Below are 17,726 nucleotides of genomic sequence, written 5' to 3'. Positions count from 1 at the left end.
AAAGCAAGTTAGACATTGCTTTTATGGGCTTTGTTTTGGGGGTTTTTTTTTTTCTTTTTGTACTGAATGTTAAAGTCAAACATAAACTTCCTTCCCAGCCATCAAGTCGCAGCTATTTTTACACGCTGGTTCTCTACAAGCCCTTCTACAACTCTTGAGTTCTGGCCTCTTCCTCCCATGGTGCCGTTGGGGGCTGCGGGGAAGGCTTGCCCCCAGAGCAGATTCAGATTTAAAACAACTGTTTACTCCTTTCAGCTAGAAAGGAATGTGACGGGCACAGGCTTGACATCAGTCTAGCTTGGTTCCTAGCAAACGGGTACAAATTGATGACTTCTGGATACACCAAATGCTCCCATCATGTGGTTTAAGAAATGGGACCCTCCAAACATTGCCCATTTTAGTCTGGTGTCCAGATGGCCTATGACGTCTGCTCGGTAGTTCTAGCCACAGGCCTTTTTCTGTTTTGAACTAAACGGAGGGACTCCTTTCAGAGGGCTTTTCCTTGCCAGCCCCCCACCATCCATAAAGTCGTTTCTAGAAAGGATGAAGGTGGGACGTGGTTTGTTTTGAAATGAGCGTGCCAGTCCTCTGGTTCTCTGGATCTGCCTACCAGCCTCAGAGCTCTTCCCCAAAAGAACTCTCCTTGTTTTATAAACTACCTGGCGTTCTGAAGTTCAGCAGAGCCCCGATCACTCACTCTCTGCCCACTCTATTGCCAGGAACCATGATGGGAATCACCAAACCATTTCAATCCAATGCCTAGGATGGCTGCCACCCTTGGGAAGCCTTTCCAGCCACCAAGGCGTCACCAGAGACCCTTTACCTAAAGACTCTGGGAGCAACCCAGGTATCTCCACGGTTTACCTGGGGGAATTTCACCTTTCTGAACTTTACATAAGATTGTAGGAAAGAAAGGAAACATTTTCTCTGCAGCTTAGGAAGAAATGTGGGGTTTCTTTGGAAGGAGACTCTTATTCATCATCTGGACCACAAAAGCTAAAAGAACTGTCCGTGTTCTGTGTAAAAGGGGTACTATGACCCAGGCCAGACCTCCTGTCCCCAGGGCCTCTGGGCAAGGGTCAGACAGCAGGGGAAGGGGGCTGGGGTGTGTCTCCTTTCCCCGCCCTTCCTCTGCGGTCTGGGAAAGGAACAGTAGAGGAGGGGGCCTCTGTATACACTACCTTGGGGCACATGTCCTGGGGATCAGTTCCCCTTAGTGGAGGCTTGGCAGAAATGCCGAGACCTGGGACAAGTCCCCCTCCTCCAGGTGCGCCATGCTTTTCTGATGACTGCATGTTTCCTTCCGGACTTTGGAAGGCAGGGAGATGCGCCCATTCCTCGCACGCTGCCTATTTGATTGCCTGTGATTTTTGTATTAGCACAAAGTCTTAGGGAAGCCAGAGGAAATAACCAACCTCCGAAGCACAATAACAATACTTACACAGTATTCACTATGTGCCAGATATTGTTCTAAACACATATTTTAACTCACTTAAATTTCCTAAGAACCTTCTGAGGTCGTGCTATTTTTTTCTCATTTACAGATAAGGAAATGAATGCAGAGAGCTTCTGACAGAGTTATAGCCAATAGAGCTAATAGAGCCAAAAGAGCAGGGTTGGAACTGTGGGATTCTGTTTCCAAAGTCCATGGTCCTCACCATTCATAGCCTGCTCCTTTGGTTGACCTCAATAGGAAGGCCTTATAAAAGAACCACACCTGCCCTGGCTGGTGTGGCTCAGTGGACTGAGTGCAGGCCTGCCAATAGAAAGGCTGCCGGTTGCCCAGTCAGGGCACGTGCCTGGGTTGCAGGCCAGGTGCCCAGCTGGGGGCAATGTAAGGGAGAGGCAACCAATCCATGTACCTCTCACACGCTGCTATTTCTCTCCCTCTCTTTCTCCCTCCTTTCCCCTCTGTCTAAAAGTAAATAAGTAAAATCTTTATTTAAAAAAGAAGAGGAGCCACACTTGATTGTTTAGGAGAAGTTATCTACAGTGAACTGTGTGCCAACTTTCTCTCCCCAGAACACCCGGCGTGGTCCTGTACACGGTTATTTACTCAGCAACCCCAAACTTATTATTTTAATATCAGGCACCAGTAGGGAAGAGATGTCTGTTGCAAAAAGAGGGTGGAATAGGATTCGAGAGCTTGAGGGCCACATGGCTGTTTTATTTATCCACATCGCAGCTGCTGCCTGGGGACTCAGGTTCTTTGACAAGAACTTCCCATAACTGAACTCTCAGAGAGAGTGATGTCGACCTGCAGCTGCTCTAGGGTCAGATTCTATACAGGTCCCTAGTGAGGTATCATTTAAAACAAGCCGTGGCCCTGGCTGGTGTGGCTCAGTGGACTGATTGAGTGCTGGCCTGTGAACCAAAGGGCCCCCGGTTTGATTGCCCGTCAAGGGCACAGGCCTGGATTGTGGGCCAGGTCCCCAGTAGGAGATGCGAGAGAGGCAACCACACATTGATGTTTCTTTCCCTCTCTTTCTCCCTCCCTTCCCCCAACCTTCCCCTCTAAAAACAAATAAATAAAATCTTAAAAAAAACAAAGACAAGCCCTGTATTCATTCACTCAACGTTTAGTGAGCAACTACTGGGTTAGGAACTGGTGGTGGTACATATACCTTTGGGGCCTTTCAAGGAGTTTACATTCTAGCAGAAGATAACACACAGGCCCCAGCAACCATATACAAGAGAGTGAGGAGGTGAGAGTAGAAAGGGTGGCAATCAGGCCCTTCTGAGGGGATCTGGACGGGGGAGGAGTTAAAGGTGGATCGCTGGGGGAAGCACGGCCCCTCCAATCGCCAGCCCCAGTGGAGGAGAAACTTGGTCCTTCTTCTTTTTCTTTATCTGCCGAGTGCACAGCGGGGAGGATGCGGGCTGCTGACCCCGAGGGAATAGCAGAGGAATCAGAATGAGAAGCTCTGGGCTGGTTGTCACTCCCAGGAGAAGCTGCCTTTGCCTTTGGCCTTTTTTTTTTCTTCGCATTGTTCCAAGATTTGTACAGACACGTGATGAGAGAGAAGTTTCTCATTTATCTAACCCAGGGGTTGGGTGGGGAGGTCAGGTGAGAAGGCCAAGGTGATGGTGAGGGAGAGACAGGCTCTAGTTCCATCTTTCAAGACAGAGTTTCAGTTAATGCTTGTCCTGGAGACCTCCTCAGGCTAGAAGCTCCCTCTAGGGGTCATCTCATTTGTTTTCCTGCCTTTAGAGACCCAACTTTTTGCAGCAGGTAAGCGCCCTTTCAGAAGTTGGTGTTGGTGGAATGTGTGTGTTCACAGCACAAACTCAGACACTCCCAGCTCACTCTCACCTGTCCCCACCACCACCACCCCCGCCCCCGACACTCTGTTCTTGGCCAAGGGAACAAGTCTTCAGAATTCAATTGTTCTGTTTTCCAGTTTGGTGTTTTGGGTGCTTAAAATGTCTTTCCATTTTGAACATAAATCAAAAAGCGAGGCTCTGGAGGGTAGGCTTTGGAGGGAACTCTAAGCCAAAAATTAATGGCCCCAAAGAACTCTGCTCCTGAGACACTTCCCTTGGGCCTTCCCTGGGCTCCCCTAAATTTCCTTGGTGGTCGAGAACTGTGTCATCCACGGAAAATACTGCCACAAGCTGGCCAAGCCCCTTCACGTGACCTGGGACCATTCAGAGGATATCGCCGCTCTGTACAATGCACGGATCTTGCTTTGAAAATGAAAACACCAGCGTCTGATCCATGTCTCACCTCAACTCCACCAGCAGGGACAGATGTCTCCAGACTTTTGTCCCTCCAGACTTTTTGGTAACTGCTGAGAACTAAGTAGGAGTGGTCTATGTAGTACAGGGGCTTCACTGAGCCTCCAAATCAAAAGATACACGGTAACCCTGTGAAAAGAAGAATATGGGATTGGGGGTCTGACTTTGAATTGCATCCCAAGCTCGCCCTTGAATGGGGATGCCCTGTTAAAGCTTTTCAGCCTCCGAAAAACGCTACTTGTCATGGGTCGTGTGAGGATTATGGGACATAGAGAAAGCATTGAGCACAGTCCTCTTTCCTCTCTGCAAGAGCTGGGACTCTCTCCACACTCCTGAGCCTTGAGGCCTTGGATTCTGCCTTTGTCTCTGTTTATCTCTGTATCTCTGCCTGTGGCTTAGACGGAAGGACTTGACCTCAGCACACTTAGGGAAGGTCAGCTGGCCTAAACCAAGTATTTTCAGGAGAATCCTGGGCAGTAAAACTTGCCCAGGAGAAGGAAGGAAGCAGAAGTGAGACAAAGCGGTACTTCGCTGCTCTGGGGGGCGGGGGCAGGGGGTTAGGCCAGGTTTCCTGCTCAGTCAGGGGCTTGGGGCAAAGTTTCAACCTCTCTGAGCCTGTATCGTTATCTCTAAAACGGAGAGGATATCAAATGGAGGTGCATAGTATACACCTCACAGGGTTGTAAGTATTTAAAGAACACCTATTAGGTGCTGCCAGCTATTAGTAATGGATGTGATTAATGCTGCCACCCGGACACCTCACTGGTAGAGGGTACCCGCCTTCTAGGAGGCCTGAGGTGGGGGGTGGGTCCTCATCTGAGCAAGTCTCCTTGAAGTTGCATTCTGCTCATCCAAACACCAGCTTCTCCTCTTAGTAAGGCCCCAGGACACTTGGTTGCGGTGACTGTGAGCATGGCTTTGAGTCTGAGCTATGGGTCACACCGGGACCCTGAGGCTGTTCCCCCTTTGTTCTGTCACCCCCTGAGGTGCAGGGACAGGAGGAGTGGTGTGAAATGAGGGACCACTGGGAGCCGAGCTCTGGGCCCTGAGATACTGGAGCCGGAATGGAGGGTGGAGAAATGCTCTGAGGGCCTCCGTGGGGGTCTCAGAGGTGGCCCATCTCCGCCCCGTGCCCACCCTTTGTCTCTGCCTGCTGGTCGCCAACCGTGGTCTCCCTGGCTCCCCGCGCCCTTGCCCTCTCCTTTCCTCTCTAGAAACCTCATCCAGGACTCCCCCCTTCATCAGCGAAGGAGATCACAACTGTTCTCATTTTCTGGCCAAGGGGGTCTTTGGGGAGAGGGTCTTGTTTTTGCCTCCTGGTTCTTATTCTAACTGTGGGCGGGAGCATGCAATATTCATCATCCCCAAGAAACAGAGCGACCGAGCCCAGGACTATAGGACTGTTATCATTCCACTTCACAGATGAAGACACCGAGGCACAGAGAGGTTCCCTCACCCAAAGTCACATGTGGAGCCAGGATCTGAGCACCAGCCCAGGTTGCCTGATGCAAGGGCCCATGCTCCTTCCTGGCCCTGACCCTTCCTCACTGCCCCCCACCCTGGGGACCCAGGGGATCTGGGAACCCTACAGCCTGGAATATCTGGTGCCTCTTTTTTAAACACTTATACAATTCAGTCATGGCAGCAATGACCATAAAATAATTCTTAGACCTTAAACATCAACATGTGGTTGCCATTCACACATCCCCTACTGGGGACCCGGCCTGCAACCCAGGCACACACCCTGCCTGGGAATCGAACCTGGGACCCTCTGCTTCCCAGATCAGCACTCAGTCCACTGAGGCACACCAGCCAGGGCGCTCTCCTCCTTCTGACACTGTGCTTCTCTCCTGCTGAGGGTCTTCGCCAGGCCCCCTCTCTGCTTCCTGGTTGCTCACGCACAGGACAAAACAGTCACCACCCTTTGATGAAACTGACTGCGTCCCTCATGGCAAGACAGAAAACGTGATCAAGACGGGCCCCTTGTCACCCTACCAGGCCTCTGGCTGTATCCTCAAGACTTGAAAAGGACAAAAACCACCCGAGCACCCCACTGCACCCCAACAGACATGCTTCGGGCAGGTCTGTCGGGAAGTGTGGGAGCTGAGTCTTGTTTTCTCCTCAGATGAGCAGGGTGGAGGGTGGTCAGGGAGCTGCTGGCGCCCCGAGTGCTGTGTCCCGAGGTGAGTCCGTGAGTTGGGATGCGGACACAGACTCCCACCCGACCCTGACATTGAAGTGCTGCAGGGCTCCGGAGCCCAAGAGGCGGGAAGGAGAGGGCTGGTGGGCTTGTCTACCTGCCCGCCTGACCCCTCCTGCAGGAGATGGCCCCCGGTGAGTTGCTCCTTCTCCCTCCCCACGTAGCCAGAGAGGAGTGTCACTTGACCTCAGGGCACATTCCAGAATGAGGCCACGGCCAAAAATAGGGCCCAGGAGCCCTGTCACCTACCCTGCTTATGTTAATCACACATTCCTCCAGCAGGAGGACGGCTTCAGGCTCCTTCGGGAGGTGGGAGGAGACGGAGGAGATGCAATCAGGAAATGGGCCTGGGAAACGGGGCGACCCCAGAGAAGCCCCATCCCAGCCTTGTGGCCGGGCAGCAGGCCCTGGGTCCGGGGCCCTTCAGCGAAGCTGCCACGAGCTCTGGGAGCTGGGCCCACACACCTCTTGGAGCCCCTAAGCAGCGGTGCTGGCTTGAGGTCCGCGCAGACATGGAGGGAGACCGAGACTGGTAGGAGAATGTCTGCAGAGCCTGGGCACCGGGGGCAGCTTCCCCAAGGAGCTGAGTCTTGAAGGATGAGTAAGCATAAGGCTGATGTCTCACCCAGGAATCCAGGCCATGACTGCTTATGTGTGTGACAGAAACACCATGTCATGTGGCAAGGTCACCAGGCAGCCCTGGGGCGCTGTGTGTGTGGCTGACGGGAGGCAGGCACGTTGGAGATCTTCGGGGTCCTGATGGGATTCCACGCTGCCCAGCCCGGTGTGTGTGCATGAGAGAGAGAAACACACACACACACACTGAGAAGAGTGTAACAGGAGCATTAAGAAGTCTGAAGTCAGACTGCCAAGGTTCGAATCTTGGCTCTGCCATTTAGCAGCTGGGCAATCTTGGGCAAGTGTCTTATCCCCTAGTCTCAGTTTTCCCACCTACAAAATAGCATCCTGTCTCATCCACTTGTGCTGCCGATGACAAGACATGATGTCCAGCGCCTGTCACATAGTCAGTGCCCCTCAGTGTTGATGTTGTAACAGGACAGTTGGACGCAGTGTTCTCCCAGCCTAAGGAAGTCACCATGTGGCTCTGTATTTATTCTGTCCCTTCCCTCATAGTTTCCGCCCCTGGTCTCCGCTCTCTGGCCCCACTGTCCAGGGGGTGACATCAGACTATGGAGCAGCTGGCCAGACAATGGAGCAAAGTGTCCTAGGAGGCCAGAGAGGCAGAGGGTGCAAAAAGCCGAGCTGTCCTGCCCAGGGGCTTTGGGGCTGGTCTGGAGACAGCGGTGCCAGACCAGGCCACTGAAGAGGCAAACAGAGGTGGACTGGAAGGGGTGGTGGCCAGGTGCGGGTGGGAGGGCATCAGGTGCAAGGAAGGGAGAAGCAGGTGTCCAGTGTAGACAGGAAAACAGGTGAGTCCAGCCTTGGACCTGAAGGAGGGCTCAGTCCCCACGTGTCCTGGGGTCCAGGCTGGGGCAAATCTCCCAGACGGGGGGCGAGGGCCTCCCCAGGGTGCCTGACAACCAGGCCCTGGGAATCCAGCTCATTGCTGGGAACCTTCCCGCCTGGTTTCAGAAGAGGTAGCCCCCCACATGGCTAAGGCTGAGTGAGCGACCTTCAGACCATAAGCCACTAAGGAGACAAAGCTTATCTCCTTGGCAGGGCGCTGCCTCTGCTCCTTGTACTTCACCCTGCCTAGTCCTTGATGCTTGATGGGTTAGCCAATGACAAGTAAGATTCCCCAAGGGGGGAATGACCTAAGACAGGCATGATCACGTGGAGGCCCCAGGGAAGGACTTGGGGGCCTATGGAGAAACAGGGTGATGGACCCTCACCCCTCATCTTTCACACAGCCTGAGTCCTCATTCTGTCTTGAGAAGTCTCCTAATCTCTTGGCTGCCTTACCTTCCCTGCCTGACTTAAGCCTGAAACAATGCTGGTGGTGGGCGCAGCCCTGTGCGAAAGGGCAGGTTTCCTGGGGCCATCAGGCCTAAGAAAGAATATGTGAAATCTGCTTTGTTTAGAATTCCCTCAATTAAATGATAAGGGTCCAAGAAAGAAGTGAGTTTGTTCCTCAAAGTTTTGTAGCCCTTTAGCTAACAGACCCTGACTCAAAATAGGCCCTCAGAGTTCTTTGTATGTTATCTATTGTTTGATCCTTACCTGTATTCCTATGCAAAATAAACCCAGTAAAAGCCCATTGAGGAAAAGGCTCTTGGTCCTTCTCCTTTGAGAGATCGGCCACCTTTCTTCCCCAAGCAGATCATGTCTTGGTAGACTTATTCTCATCCGTAGCAGCTGGTGGAGGGGCCCTGCGGGCAGAGCCCCCCACAGCTCAGTTTTATCAACCACCTGTTAGATGCCAGTCATCACATCAGGCCTCGCCAACACAGGACAGAGATTCAGGCTTAGTGTCAGGAACACAAAAATCAATGCCATGTAGGGCGTCCAAAGTACTGATAGATTCTAAAACACCCGTTCCCTGACAGCCCATATTTTCTGAACCCCAAATCAGCCCGTGGAGGATGATCCATCTGAGTGTGGTCTGTGAGCAACCCAATAAGAGAGACGAAGCTGTGTGGTCACTGAACCTGAGGAACCTGAGGCCCAGAAGGACAAGCGGACACTTTAGATCCTGGGCGTCTGCTCTCGGCCCGGGAGCTGCGGCGGAGGGTTCGGAGGCAGCCATCTGGGAGACTCTGTTTCCTGGGCTTTCCCATGTGACAAGGTTAAAGGGGTCGAGCTCTGCAAGTCTCTGTGAAGAGTTCTTACTACCCTCTGTTTTGTGCACGAGGAAAATGAGGCTCAGGGAGGCAGAGAATAAGTATTAGAGGGCAGATTCAGACAAGGGGGTTCTGACTCCACAGGCTGGGCTTTCTCGCTCTGCCCGGCTGGGGTTGGAGTATGGCGGGGACCCCAGGTGTGGGGCTGTTGGTGGATGGTGAACCGGTGAGGAGGAGCCCTGAGATCGGACTCCCCAGACCCTACATCTGCCTCAGGGAGCCACAGTCTCAGGCCCCACAGCCACGCAAGTGTGGAGAAGAGGGGAGGTGACAGGTGCTGGCACGTTGACATTTACCGCCTCAGACTCTAAGCTGTGTGCTATTTATCAGGGCGCCTCGACCTAGAAGCCCATGCAACGGAATGTCTCCGAGCCTCTGTGGGTGAGCGAGGAATTGAGTCCTCCCCTCCCTCGTCCTCAGTACCTAAGTTTATGCTCAGCGATTTCCCAAAGGCCATGAGAAGTTCCCATCCCCCCGGGCTCTCTTCCCTCTCAGGAAGCAACTTGCCTTCTCTACCCTGGCCCCTCTTTATTGCAGGGAATTATTCCAGGGAGGGCTGGGCCAGGCCGGACTAGGGCTGGAGGCCTCCTCAGGGCTGTGGCCCGGAACACCCAGGGATGTGGACCGGGGACAGGTGTCTCTTGTGCTTCGCTGGCTCCCAACCTCGGGGACAGACAAGCTGTGGCTACAGGCTCCTGAACACACCTCCAGGGCAAGGGTGTAGCCACAAGCAGCTGAGACCAAAGGTGCTGCTATCCCCATCCTGGAAACCGAGCCACACCCTACAAAACTTGGAGTCTAGGCAGGGCTTTGGGACCCGGCTTCACCCACAGGTTCCCTGGGGAATCACAGCTGGGCAGCCCGCCCCACTTCTGTTCCCTCCACCTGCCTCTAGTCCACCGTGCTGTCCTGATGGGGCAGGGGACTGCGGTACAAGGCCGGAGGCCCACACCTTCCTGCCTCTGTGTTCTTCAGAAAGTCGCCTGGCCCAAGTGCCTAACTCACAGAGCACCACGGCGAAGGGGCCTGGGAGCCGTGAAGTAGGCTGAGCTGTAGCAGTGTCTCTCTGTGACCCAAACGCGGTCCCCTCGGCCAGACTTCCCTCCTGCACGGCCACCAAAGCCAATGACACCACCCACTTCCCCCTCCACCCACACATACATATTAGCTCAAATGAATCACACACGAAGGCCTGTTGATACTATTAGCTTTTAATTGGTATCTTCCTCCCTACGTCTGAGGAAGAAATGAGGACACCCCACAATGACCTTCAGTTTGGGAGGGGCATGGGCAGAATGAAGGGCTGAGGAGGGACTAGGGGGCGGGGCTAGAGCTGCCGGTGGGTTTCCCGAATCCTCTGTCTAGGGGTGGGCGGCCGGAGCTGCACCGGAAGTCCAAGCAGAAAAATCGGCGACTGGCTGCCACATCCCCAGACCTGCTGTCCCCTGCCAGAGGCTGCCACCAGATGGGAGCACCGAGCAGCATTCCTTCCCTTCCCCAGCCTGCCGACCCTCCCGCCCTTCTCCTTCCATCCCCGGCCCTCTCCCTGCCTGCTTTTCCTTCTCCTTTCTTTCTCTTCCTACCAAAACAGATCCTGGGGCTTCTATCTGCTTCATTTTAAAGGAAGCCAGTGACAGATAGACGCATACGGACTGTCAAATGGGACCATCTGATGGCTGGGAGGGACACCCAGGGTCTGCCACGGGGGAGGGGGGCGGCTGGGGCTGGCCTGTGAGCTGGGCAGTGGCTGACAGCTCTCTGTGGCCCCAGCACTTGGCACCTGCTAAATGGCCAGAAGATGTCTGTTGAGTTGGACCAAACAGAACTGAATTAACAAATCAACAAGCCACAAGCCAATCGATAAAGCCAAGGGGACATGAGAAACATGTATCCTGCTGGTGGCCTCAGAGACCACAGGGCAACTTGATCAAAGTGCCACCTGACCACCCACCACCCGAGGGCACCTGACTACCTGCGTTCCGCTCAGCACCACCTGGGTGCCAGGCAGACCACGCCCCCTGCTTCCCCCTTCCCATGACTCCCCACATGAAGTGATCTCTGCTCAGAGCCATCTAGGGGGCTGCGGGGAATTTGTCCCCTGAGTCCCCAGACCCTCCTTTCTCTGCCCACCATGCCTTTTGCAAACCAGTTCATTGCATGGTTCCACCATGCAGCCCCTTCCCTCTAGATCGCTCAGTGCCTGGGAGGCTGGGAGAGCCAGGGGTAGCGGTGGCCGGCAAGGAGAGGATAATGGCGCCCAAGCGGGTTGGTCGTCAGGGATAATTTGCAAGTGTTTACTGACTTCTTTTGTCTCCCTCAGCTAAAAAAGAGATGAACCCCTTATTGAGCCCAAAGAATAGAAGTTGATCCAAGACCCTCTGATGGATATTCCTCTGCTGGCCTCAGACTGTCAAATGTGACCTTGCCCAGTTCTCGGAGAGGCGTCAGGGTGGGTAGGTGGGAGAGGGCCAGGGAGGGACCAGGGGAGGGGGGGCTTCAGTGTGAGCCCAGGAACTCCTTGAGGACCTCGCAGGTCTTCTTGTGCATGACCTCACGCAGCTTCCTGACCCGACGGGTGCTGGACGCCCCCACGAAGCTCTCGGGCCGAAGCATGGCCATGCCACCGTCTACCTCCCCCATGATGATGAGGGGCGTCTCGCCCACCGTCACGTTGGGGCAGGGGCAGGTCCAGTCCACGTGAAGCAGAGTGACCTCCAGCGGCTCCCGGCCCAGGAACTTGAGGCCCATCTTCTCGTCCTTCAGGACCTCGTCCACGGTTACCAGGGCGCGACCCGAGTCAGGCTCCTCGGTCAGCTCAGAGACTCGGCCCAAGATGACAAAGTCGCTCCGACAGAAGCTGGTGACGAGCTTCTGCCTCGGCTTGCAGGCCTGACAGCGCTGGCTCCCCCAGGGGAAGGGGCAGGACTCCTCGCAGGCCTCCCGGCTCTCAAAGTTGTTTCCATTGCCCTCGCAGCCGCCGTAGACAAAGGACTGGCACTGGCCCGCCTGGCTGTTGTAGGCCCAGCGTGGTGCGTAAGCCTTGCAGGGCCCCTGCAGGGCAGGCAGGCTGCACACGGCCAGCGGCCCGCTCATGCAGGCCAGCATGCAGGCCTCGTAGGTCTCAAAGTGGTTGCGGTTGCGGTGGCAATGGCCAAAGGTGAAGGTGAGGCAGTTGTTGGCTTGGGCGTCAAAGTGCCAGCGGGTCTGCTCCTCGCCACAGTCCTCACTGTCGGGGGGCTTCAGGCACTCGGCAGCGGGGAAAGCCGTGCCGTTGGGGCTGCTGTCCGCGGTGGCTGCAGCCTGCCCGCCCCTAACCACCGACAGTGGGAAGTCAGCGCGCAGGACGCCGGCAGCGTTCCGGGCTGTGCAGGTGTAGATGCCAGCGTCCTGCAGCTGGGCATTATAAATGACCAGCTGGGCGATGTTGGTGACCACCACATTGCCACGCACATGGTTGGGTTTCATGACCACGTTCTCTCGGTCCTCCAGCTGCTTCTCCCAGGTGATGTCGGGCCGGGGCCGGCCCACCACCTCACAGAGGAAGCTCACCGTCTCCCCCACGGAAACCGACTGGTGCACAGGGTGGGTGAGCAGAGCCGGGGCCGCCATGTCCAGCCCGGGGGTCTCCGGGGAAGCTGTGGTGGGATGCACGGTGGTCTCCGGCGGCGGGGGGCTGGTGTTGGGCCAGGTGAAGTGGTAGCGGCAGGTGACCACGACCAGCGTGATGCCCTTGGAGCAGGCCTCGGCGTCCATGTAGCAGCGGTTGTAGTAGGTGAGGCCGTCGGAGGCGCAGGTGAAGCTGGGCTCCTTCTCGCAGCGATCCTTGCACTTACACACGGGCTGGCCGTCCCAGATGTCACACTCCGAGCCCTGCTGCAGGCACATGAAGTGGTCACACGTGGCCTCCTTGGGCATGCCCACCGGGCCCTTCCTTCCTTTCACGTCCATGTAGCGGGCTGCCACACAGCTCCTGGTCCCACACACGTTGGGGCAGCACTTTTCGTAGGTCTCACACTCCTGCAGAGAGCCAAATCGAGAGGCCTGAGCAAAGGGAAGGAAGAGAAGGCCAGCTTCCCCCGCCCTACTGCACCGCGTGTGCGGCAGGGAACCAGTACGTGCTCATCCGTTGTGAGCAAAATGTTTTTGATAATAACAGCTGACATGTACGGGGCACCTACGATTTATTTGCCAGGCCCTCTCCTAAGAACGTTTACATGGGTCAACTTGTTTAATGCTCATCACAAGCCTCTGAGGTGGATACACCATTATCCTCACTTCCCAGAGGATAACTGAGGCACAGAGAGATTAGGTAACTTGTCCCAGGTCACATAGCTGGAGGTGTGGGAAGAGACTGGCCACATCCCTCCCAGAGGGGGATTGTTCTTACTACAATATTACAGCTGAGAATGCAGAGCCTCAGAGGGCTGATGCCAGGTGCCCGGGGCTGGGACGTGGTAGAAAAGGGCTTCGAGCTCCAGGCAGACGAAAGTCTGAAAGGAGGTTTTTTTCTTCTACGTCACATACGTCACCTTGTGCCCAGAGATGAGGTCCGTGTAGGAACAAATGCCTTTTTGTCTTTTTCCCGTTGGGGTGAGGGTGCCCTGGCCGAACTGAAGAGACCACAGCAAACGCTGAGAAGGAAAAGTGGGGCACCGCGGGGACAGACGTTTGAGGTTGTCCCCAAATACTCTGGACGCAGCCGCTCTGGTGAGGGTCCACATCCGGTCAAGGCTGAAAGGACGGGCCGGTGGGACAGGCCCACGGCACCAGGCCCAGCTCCAGGGGACATTTCACGGGGAAGTCAACAAGAGAAAAATCCCCTTGGGCGGCAAAGGTTCAGCAAGGCCGTCAGAGGACTTGCAAGGCTATAATTCCCTCGGCTTCTCCGGGGAGCCACGACAGGCATTAGTTTAATTCCTCGAAATGAGCAGCGTGCTTGGGGCCGGCACAAACAGGACTTTCACGTGGTGTTTTCGGTAACAACCCCAGTACCCACAGGGCTGGCAGGCACTGCTCCTAATCCCCCTGGCAGGGGCTCTGTGCATTGCTCCCCACTAGGGTTGGCCTCTTGCAGTTCCGACTTTCCTTTCAGCCCCTGACATTCCACATCAGCTCAGAGGGGGAGAGAGCCCCCACCCGGCCTGCCCTCCCCAACTTGTTTACTGTTTTCCCCTCTCGGCTCAGAATGGGGACTTTGTTTTGCAGCCCTCACTTGGCATCAGCTTCTAGGCCTCACGGGGGAGGCTCTAGACAGGGGTGGGCTGATCTCAGAGCTGGGGTCTGAGGGAGAAAGACCCAGTGGGGGACTGAGCGCAGCAGGGGATTGGGGCGCAGAGTCTGCTCCTCCGCCAGAGGGCCATTCAGTCCCTAGGAGGCTCTGGCCCTGGAAGCTCTCAGGATTCAGAGGCCATGAAAGTCTGGGTCTTCAGGGACCATTAGGAGGGTATTTTGGGCACCAGAAACCCTAGATCCTTAGAACAGTTTTCCTTGAGGGCGCAGAACACACCCACAGGCCGAGTCTGCAGCCCTGCACAGGTGTCTTCCTCCCAAGGCTCATGAGCTCAGCAGGCGTCTCACTCACGGCCCCCAGGCCCCACCTGATTGGTCAGGTGAAACAGGTTTCCCTGCAAACGCAGTTGACTAACGACTAACAGCGCAGCCTCGGTGAGCGAGATGGGACCGCTCTGCCACCCCTCCCTCCTCTCCATCTTCCTGCCCACCCCCACCTGCCCACCCCTGCTCCCCGGGCACTGTGAGGTGGAGGCCACCCTCTCTAGGGGGACCCCATGCTCTCCTGCATGTTCCGTGAGTTCAGCAGAGGGAGCACCAGGGTCTCTCTTGTTCCCTGGTGATGCCCGACCCAGCCCAGAGCCCCAGGAGCTGTCCAGGCTGGAAGGAAGTGCCTGTGCCTGGTGGGCACCAGGTACCAGCAGGCTCTTGATTGCTGGGGAAAGAGGCAGGAATGGCCCTTGGACCCAGGAGCCAGGAGAGAATCACCGTGGGACTGGCCCATCCTGTTTGCTGCTCTGATGAGCATGGAAGGGGCACCTAGAACTCCAGCAGGTCCAAACCCCATCTGCTCCCCTGCTGGAGCCTACAAAGACAGAGCCGTCCTGTCCACCCTCGCGTCAGCCTGGACTGCTCCCAGTGTCAGGGTCTAGACGCCCTGGGAGGTGGTCTGGAGGCTGGCGGAAGCCGCAGCTCTGTGCCAGACCGATGTGAGTTCCAAACCCGGCCCTGGCAGTGGAGCCTTGTGCTGCTCACTGCACGGCCCTGAGGGCCTCTTCTCACCTATCAGTGGGCTGGCCCAGAGCAGCCTGCAGCCCACAGGAGACCAGACATTCAGGGCTTCTCCATCCCTGAGGAACCTGAACGCCCCATCTCTTCTTCTGGGCCTCAGACTGAGACACACACCACACCCCGTTTACCTCCATGTGGCCTGGGGCCTGTCCCCACCCCACGGCTCCCACTCTCCCTCACGAACACACGCCTGCCGTCCAGCTCAGGCTTCCGGATCCCCACTCACCTGGTCTGTCTCACACTCCCGCTTGCAGGTGCTCTGGGCATCCACCCAGAGGTTGGGGTTCATGTCGTTGGGGCAGATGCCAGCATGGGAATAGCGGATGGGCGGCAGGGCCAGGCCTCTCGGGGGCACCTTGAGCAGCAGCAGCAGCACTGCCACCTGCCCCCAGCGGGACCGGAACTGGTGGCACCCCAGGGCCCACATGGTGCGGTCTGCAGCGGCCAGAGATCTCCCCCGTGACGCTGCCAGGGGCTGGGGCCCACCAGGGCTTTCTCCTCGGGGGCCGCAGACACCTGCCCTCACCGCCCCGCCGGCAGGCCTCCTTGCTGCTGGTAGGGCCGCGGCTGCCTGCACCAAGTCAGTGGAGCCCGCTGGGCTGTGCGGCTTCAGAGAAAAGAAAGGTTTTGCAAGGAGATCCCCTCTCCCGAGTGTGCGGGGAGAGGAGCCCCAGCAGGGGCCCGGCCTGGATTTATCCCCTGGGCACCACCCGAGTGGGAGCAAGCTAACCTGACGCCTGTCACAGGCAGGCTGCCGGCTCCTCTGTCCCGTGGCTGATCACAGACTTGTTGCAGAAGGGGAAAAAAAAAAGCTGGAAGCAGTTTAGGCGGCGTATCTGGCACGGTGGGACACCTGCTTGTTTTTGACTCCAGGAGGCCTTTAACCCCTTCAAGGGCCAGAAATGGCATGTGCTTTGGGGGAGCTGGCTCCAGGACACGCAGGCTCACTGTGAGGCAGCGGTTTGTTTCCCTTTCCCCCACCTCCTCCGCCGGCCCCCTCCTCCCCTCGGCCACCTCCGAAGAACACACAATCGCTTGTTACAAGGAGGGACCTGCTGCCGCAGGGTTAGCATCGCCAGGCCGGATGGTACATTTGAGAGCAAATGACGTGGAAAAACAACAAGTTCACGGCCATTGCAGGGCGGGCCTGAGCAGTGGCCCGTGTAAGCCGACTCCCACCCCGGCACCAGGTCCCTTGGTGGGGGGCGTGCGCACCAGCAGCTCCCTATCCCTCCGTCCTGGGCAGCTCGTGTGTCAAGTTCCAACTCCAGTGCATTTTCCCCAAATCATTCCAGACACACATGCCAGATACGCTCCGGCTCCCCGGCTGCCGGGACGAATCGCATTCCTCGCTCCTCCACGGACACGCTCGTGGCTCCAAGAAAACCTACGGGTGTCTTGGGAGGGCGCTGGGCAGCCGAGCTGCCGGTGCAAAGGCTCGATGGCTGTGTTCGGTGAGCTCCTTGGGGGCGCCAGACACTTTTCGGTTTTCTCGGCCCCCCCTACTTTACAAAGGAGAAGGCTCAGGGCTGGAGAGAGCGGGGGACTTGCCCAAGGTGACCCATGGTGAGCAGTGACAGCAACACTAATTGCTGGCATTTACTGGGCTCTCTGCACACGGCATCTCATTTAATCCTCACAACACACCGTTCCTTTATTTTCGAGTTGGAGAAAGGACGCACAGAGAAGCTAAACAGCTCACCAGGGTTGCACAGCTGAGTGACTCCACCATTAATTCGGGAAATGGGGACACCAGTTTGCGGGGTGGGGGGGAGGGACCTCTGGAAACCACCCCCCAACCCCCCCAACACCACCCCCACCATCGTCAGAACTGCCGTCAAGGTACATCCCCAACTCTACTTTGTATGGGCTGGACAAGCCTTTGTGAAGCACCGGGGGCTGTATTTGTGGAGGGGGCTGGGGAAAGAGCCAGAAGCTGCTGGGTGTGGAGGCGATGTTTCCCCTGAGTGGCAGGAAATAGCTCCAATCTAAAATGCCACTGTAAAGGGGACAGGCTGAGTGTTTTTGACTTGGTCACTTGATCTCCCGAGGATGAGAGATGTGGAGACAGATCCCCGGAAGAGAGAGGCACCTTTTCAAGGTCAAACCGTAAAGGATTTGGGGAGCAGTACCTGAGCTGCTATGTCCCAGAATGGGGGATGGAATGGGCATAGCATGGGTCAGAGCCAGGGGGACCCGGAAGGTCCCCAGCAGTGCGCTCATTTGCAGACGGGGACGCTGAGTCCTGAGCCCAGGCCCTTCCACTGCTCTGGGGCTGCTCTCCCCGGCAGGGCTACTGTGCATCCGATTTGGCGATGAAAAGGCAGCAGGACCGTCTCCCTGCCCTCAGACCCGGTTCCTCCCTCCCGGGTGGTGTGTTGCTTTCTCCACACCTGAGCCAACTCCTGCCCCTCGTGCGTGCGGGTCACTCTGCAAGATCTGTCTTTCCTGCTTATGTCAAAGAGCTAATGAAGGGTGTCAGCCCCTAATCCTCTAAATTACTGGAATGAACTGCCCTCTGAGGCCGGTCCCAGTGATGAAGCCAGACAGCGGGCGGCGCCGGCTGCTTTGAATTCCCTGTAATTTCATAAACCCACCTTCCAGCTGCTCCGAGTGGGGCCTCCCCACACGCCTGGTGAACGCACTTTGTGCAGCCCTCTTTGACATCACGAAGGGAAATGGACGGT

The 17,726-nt window shown here is 56.4% G+C and overlaps 1 protein-coding gene across 3 annotated transcripts; it reads right to left on the bottom strand.

Moving 5' to 3' along the window:
* Nucleotides 1-9,954: 9,954 nt before the first annotated feature.
* WFIKKN2 (WAP, follistatin/kazal, immunoglobulin, kunitz and netrin domain containing 2) lies at nt 9,955-15,998 on the bottom strand. Of its 3 annotated transcripts, XM_053673401.1 has the most exons (4): nt 15,770-15,998; nt 15,266-15,646; nt 13,269-13,370; nt 9,955-12,756 (listed from the first exon to the last, which is right to left on the bottom strand). In XM_053673401.1, the coding sequence occupies exons 2-4, from the start codon at nt 15,464-15,466 to the stop codon at nt 11,236-11,238; spliced, it is 1,824 nt and encodes a 607-aa protein (XP_053529376.1). In that variant the 5' UTR covers nt 15,467-15,646; nt 15,770-15,998; the 3' UTR covers nt 9,955-11,235. The 3 variants fall into 3 exon arrangements, with proteins under 3 accessions (XP_053529376.1, XP_053529368.1, XP_036985559.2); XM_053673393.1 differs by having other exon boundaries at nt 15,266-15,998; XM_037129664.2 differs by lacking the exon at nt 13,269-13,370 and having other exon boundaries at nt 15,266-15,998.
* Nucleotides 15,999-17,726: the final 1,728 nt, after the last annotated feature.

The sequence above is a fragment of the Artibeus jamaicensis genome, unplaced genomic scaffold (assembly GCF_021234435.1).
Source record: "Artibeus jamaicensis isolate MK-2021 breed Jamaican fruit bat unplaced genomic scaffold, CSHL_Jam_final contig_1998, whole genome shotgun sequence".
Lineage (NCBI taxonomy): Eukaryota > Metazoa > Chordata > Mammalia > Chiroptera > Phyllostomidae > Artibeus > Artibeus jamaicensis.
This window is presented reverse-complemented; position numbering and strand designations above follow the sequence as displayed.

Bases quoted from the DNA above. Each gene is read 5' to 3' on its own strand.
- WFIKKN2 (XM_053673393.1), bottom strand. From the start codon at position 15,466: ATGTGGGCCCTGGGGTGCCACCAGTTCCGGTCCCGCTGGGGGCAGGTG. The intron at 13,371-15,265 runs GTGAGTGGGGAT...TTTCCTTCTCAG, and splicing joins GGGAGTGTGAGACAGACCAG to CGTTTGCTGTGGTCTCTTCA. The intron at 12,757-13,268 runs GTGACGTATGTG...GGCTCTCTGCAG, and splicing joins ACCTCATCTCTGGGCACAAG to GAGTGTGAGACCTACGAAAA.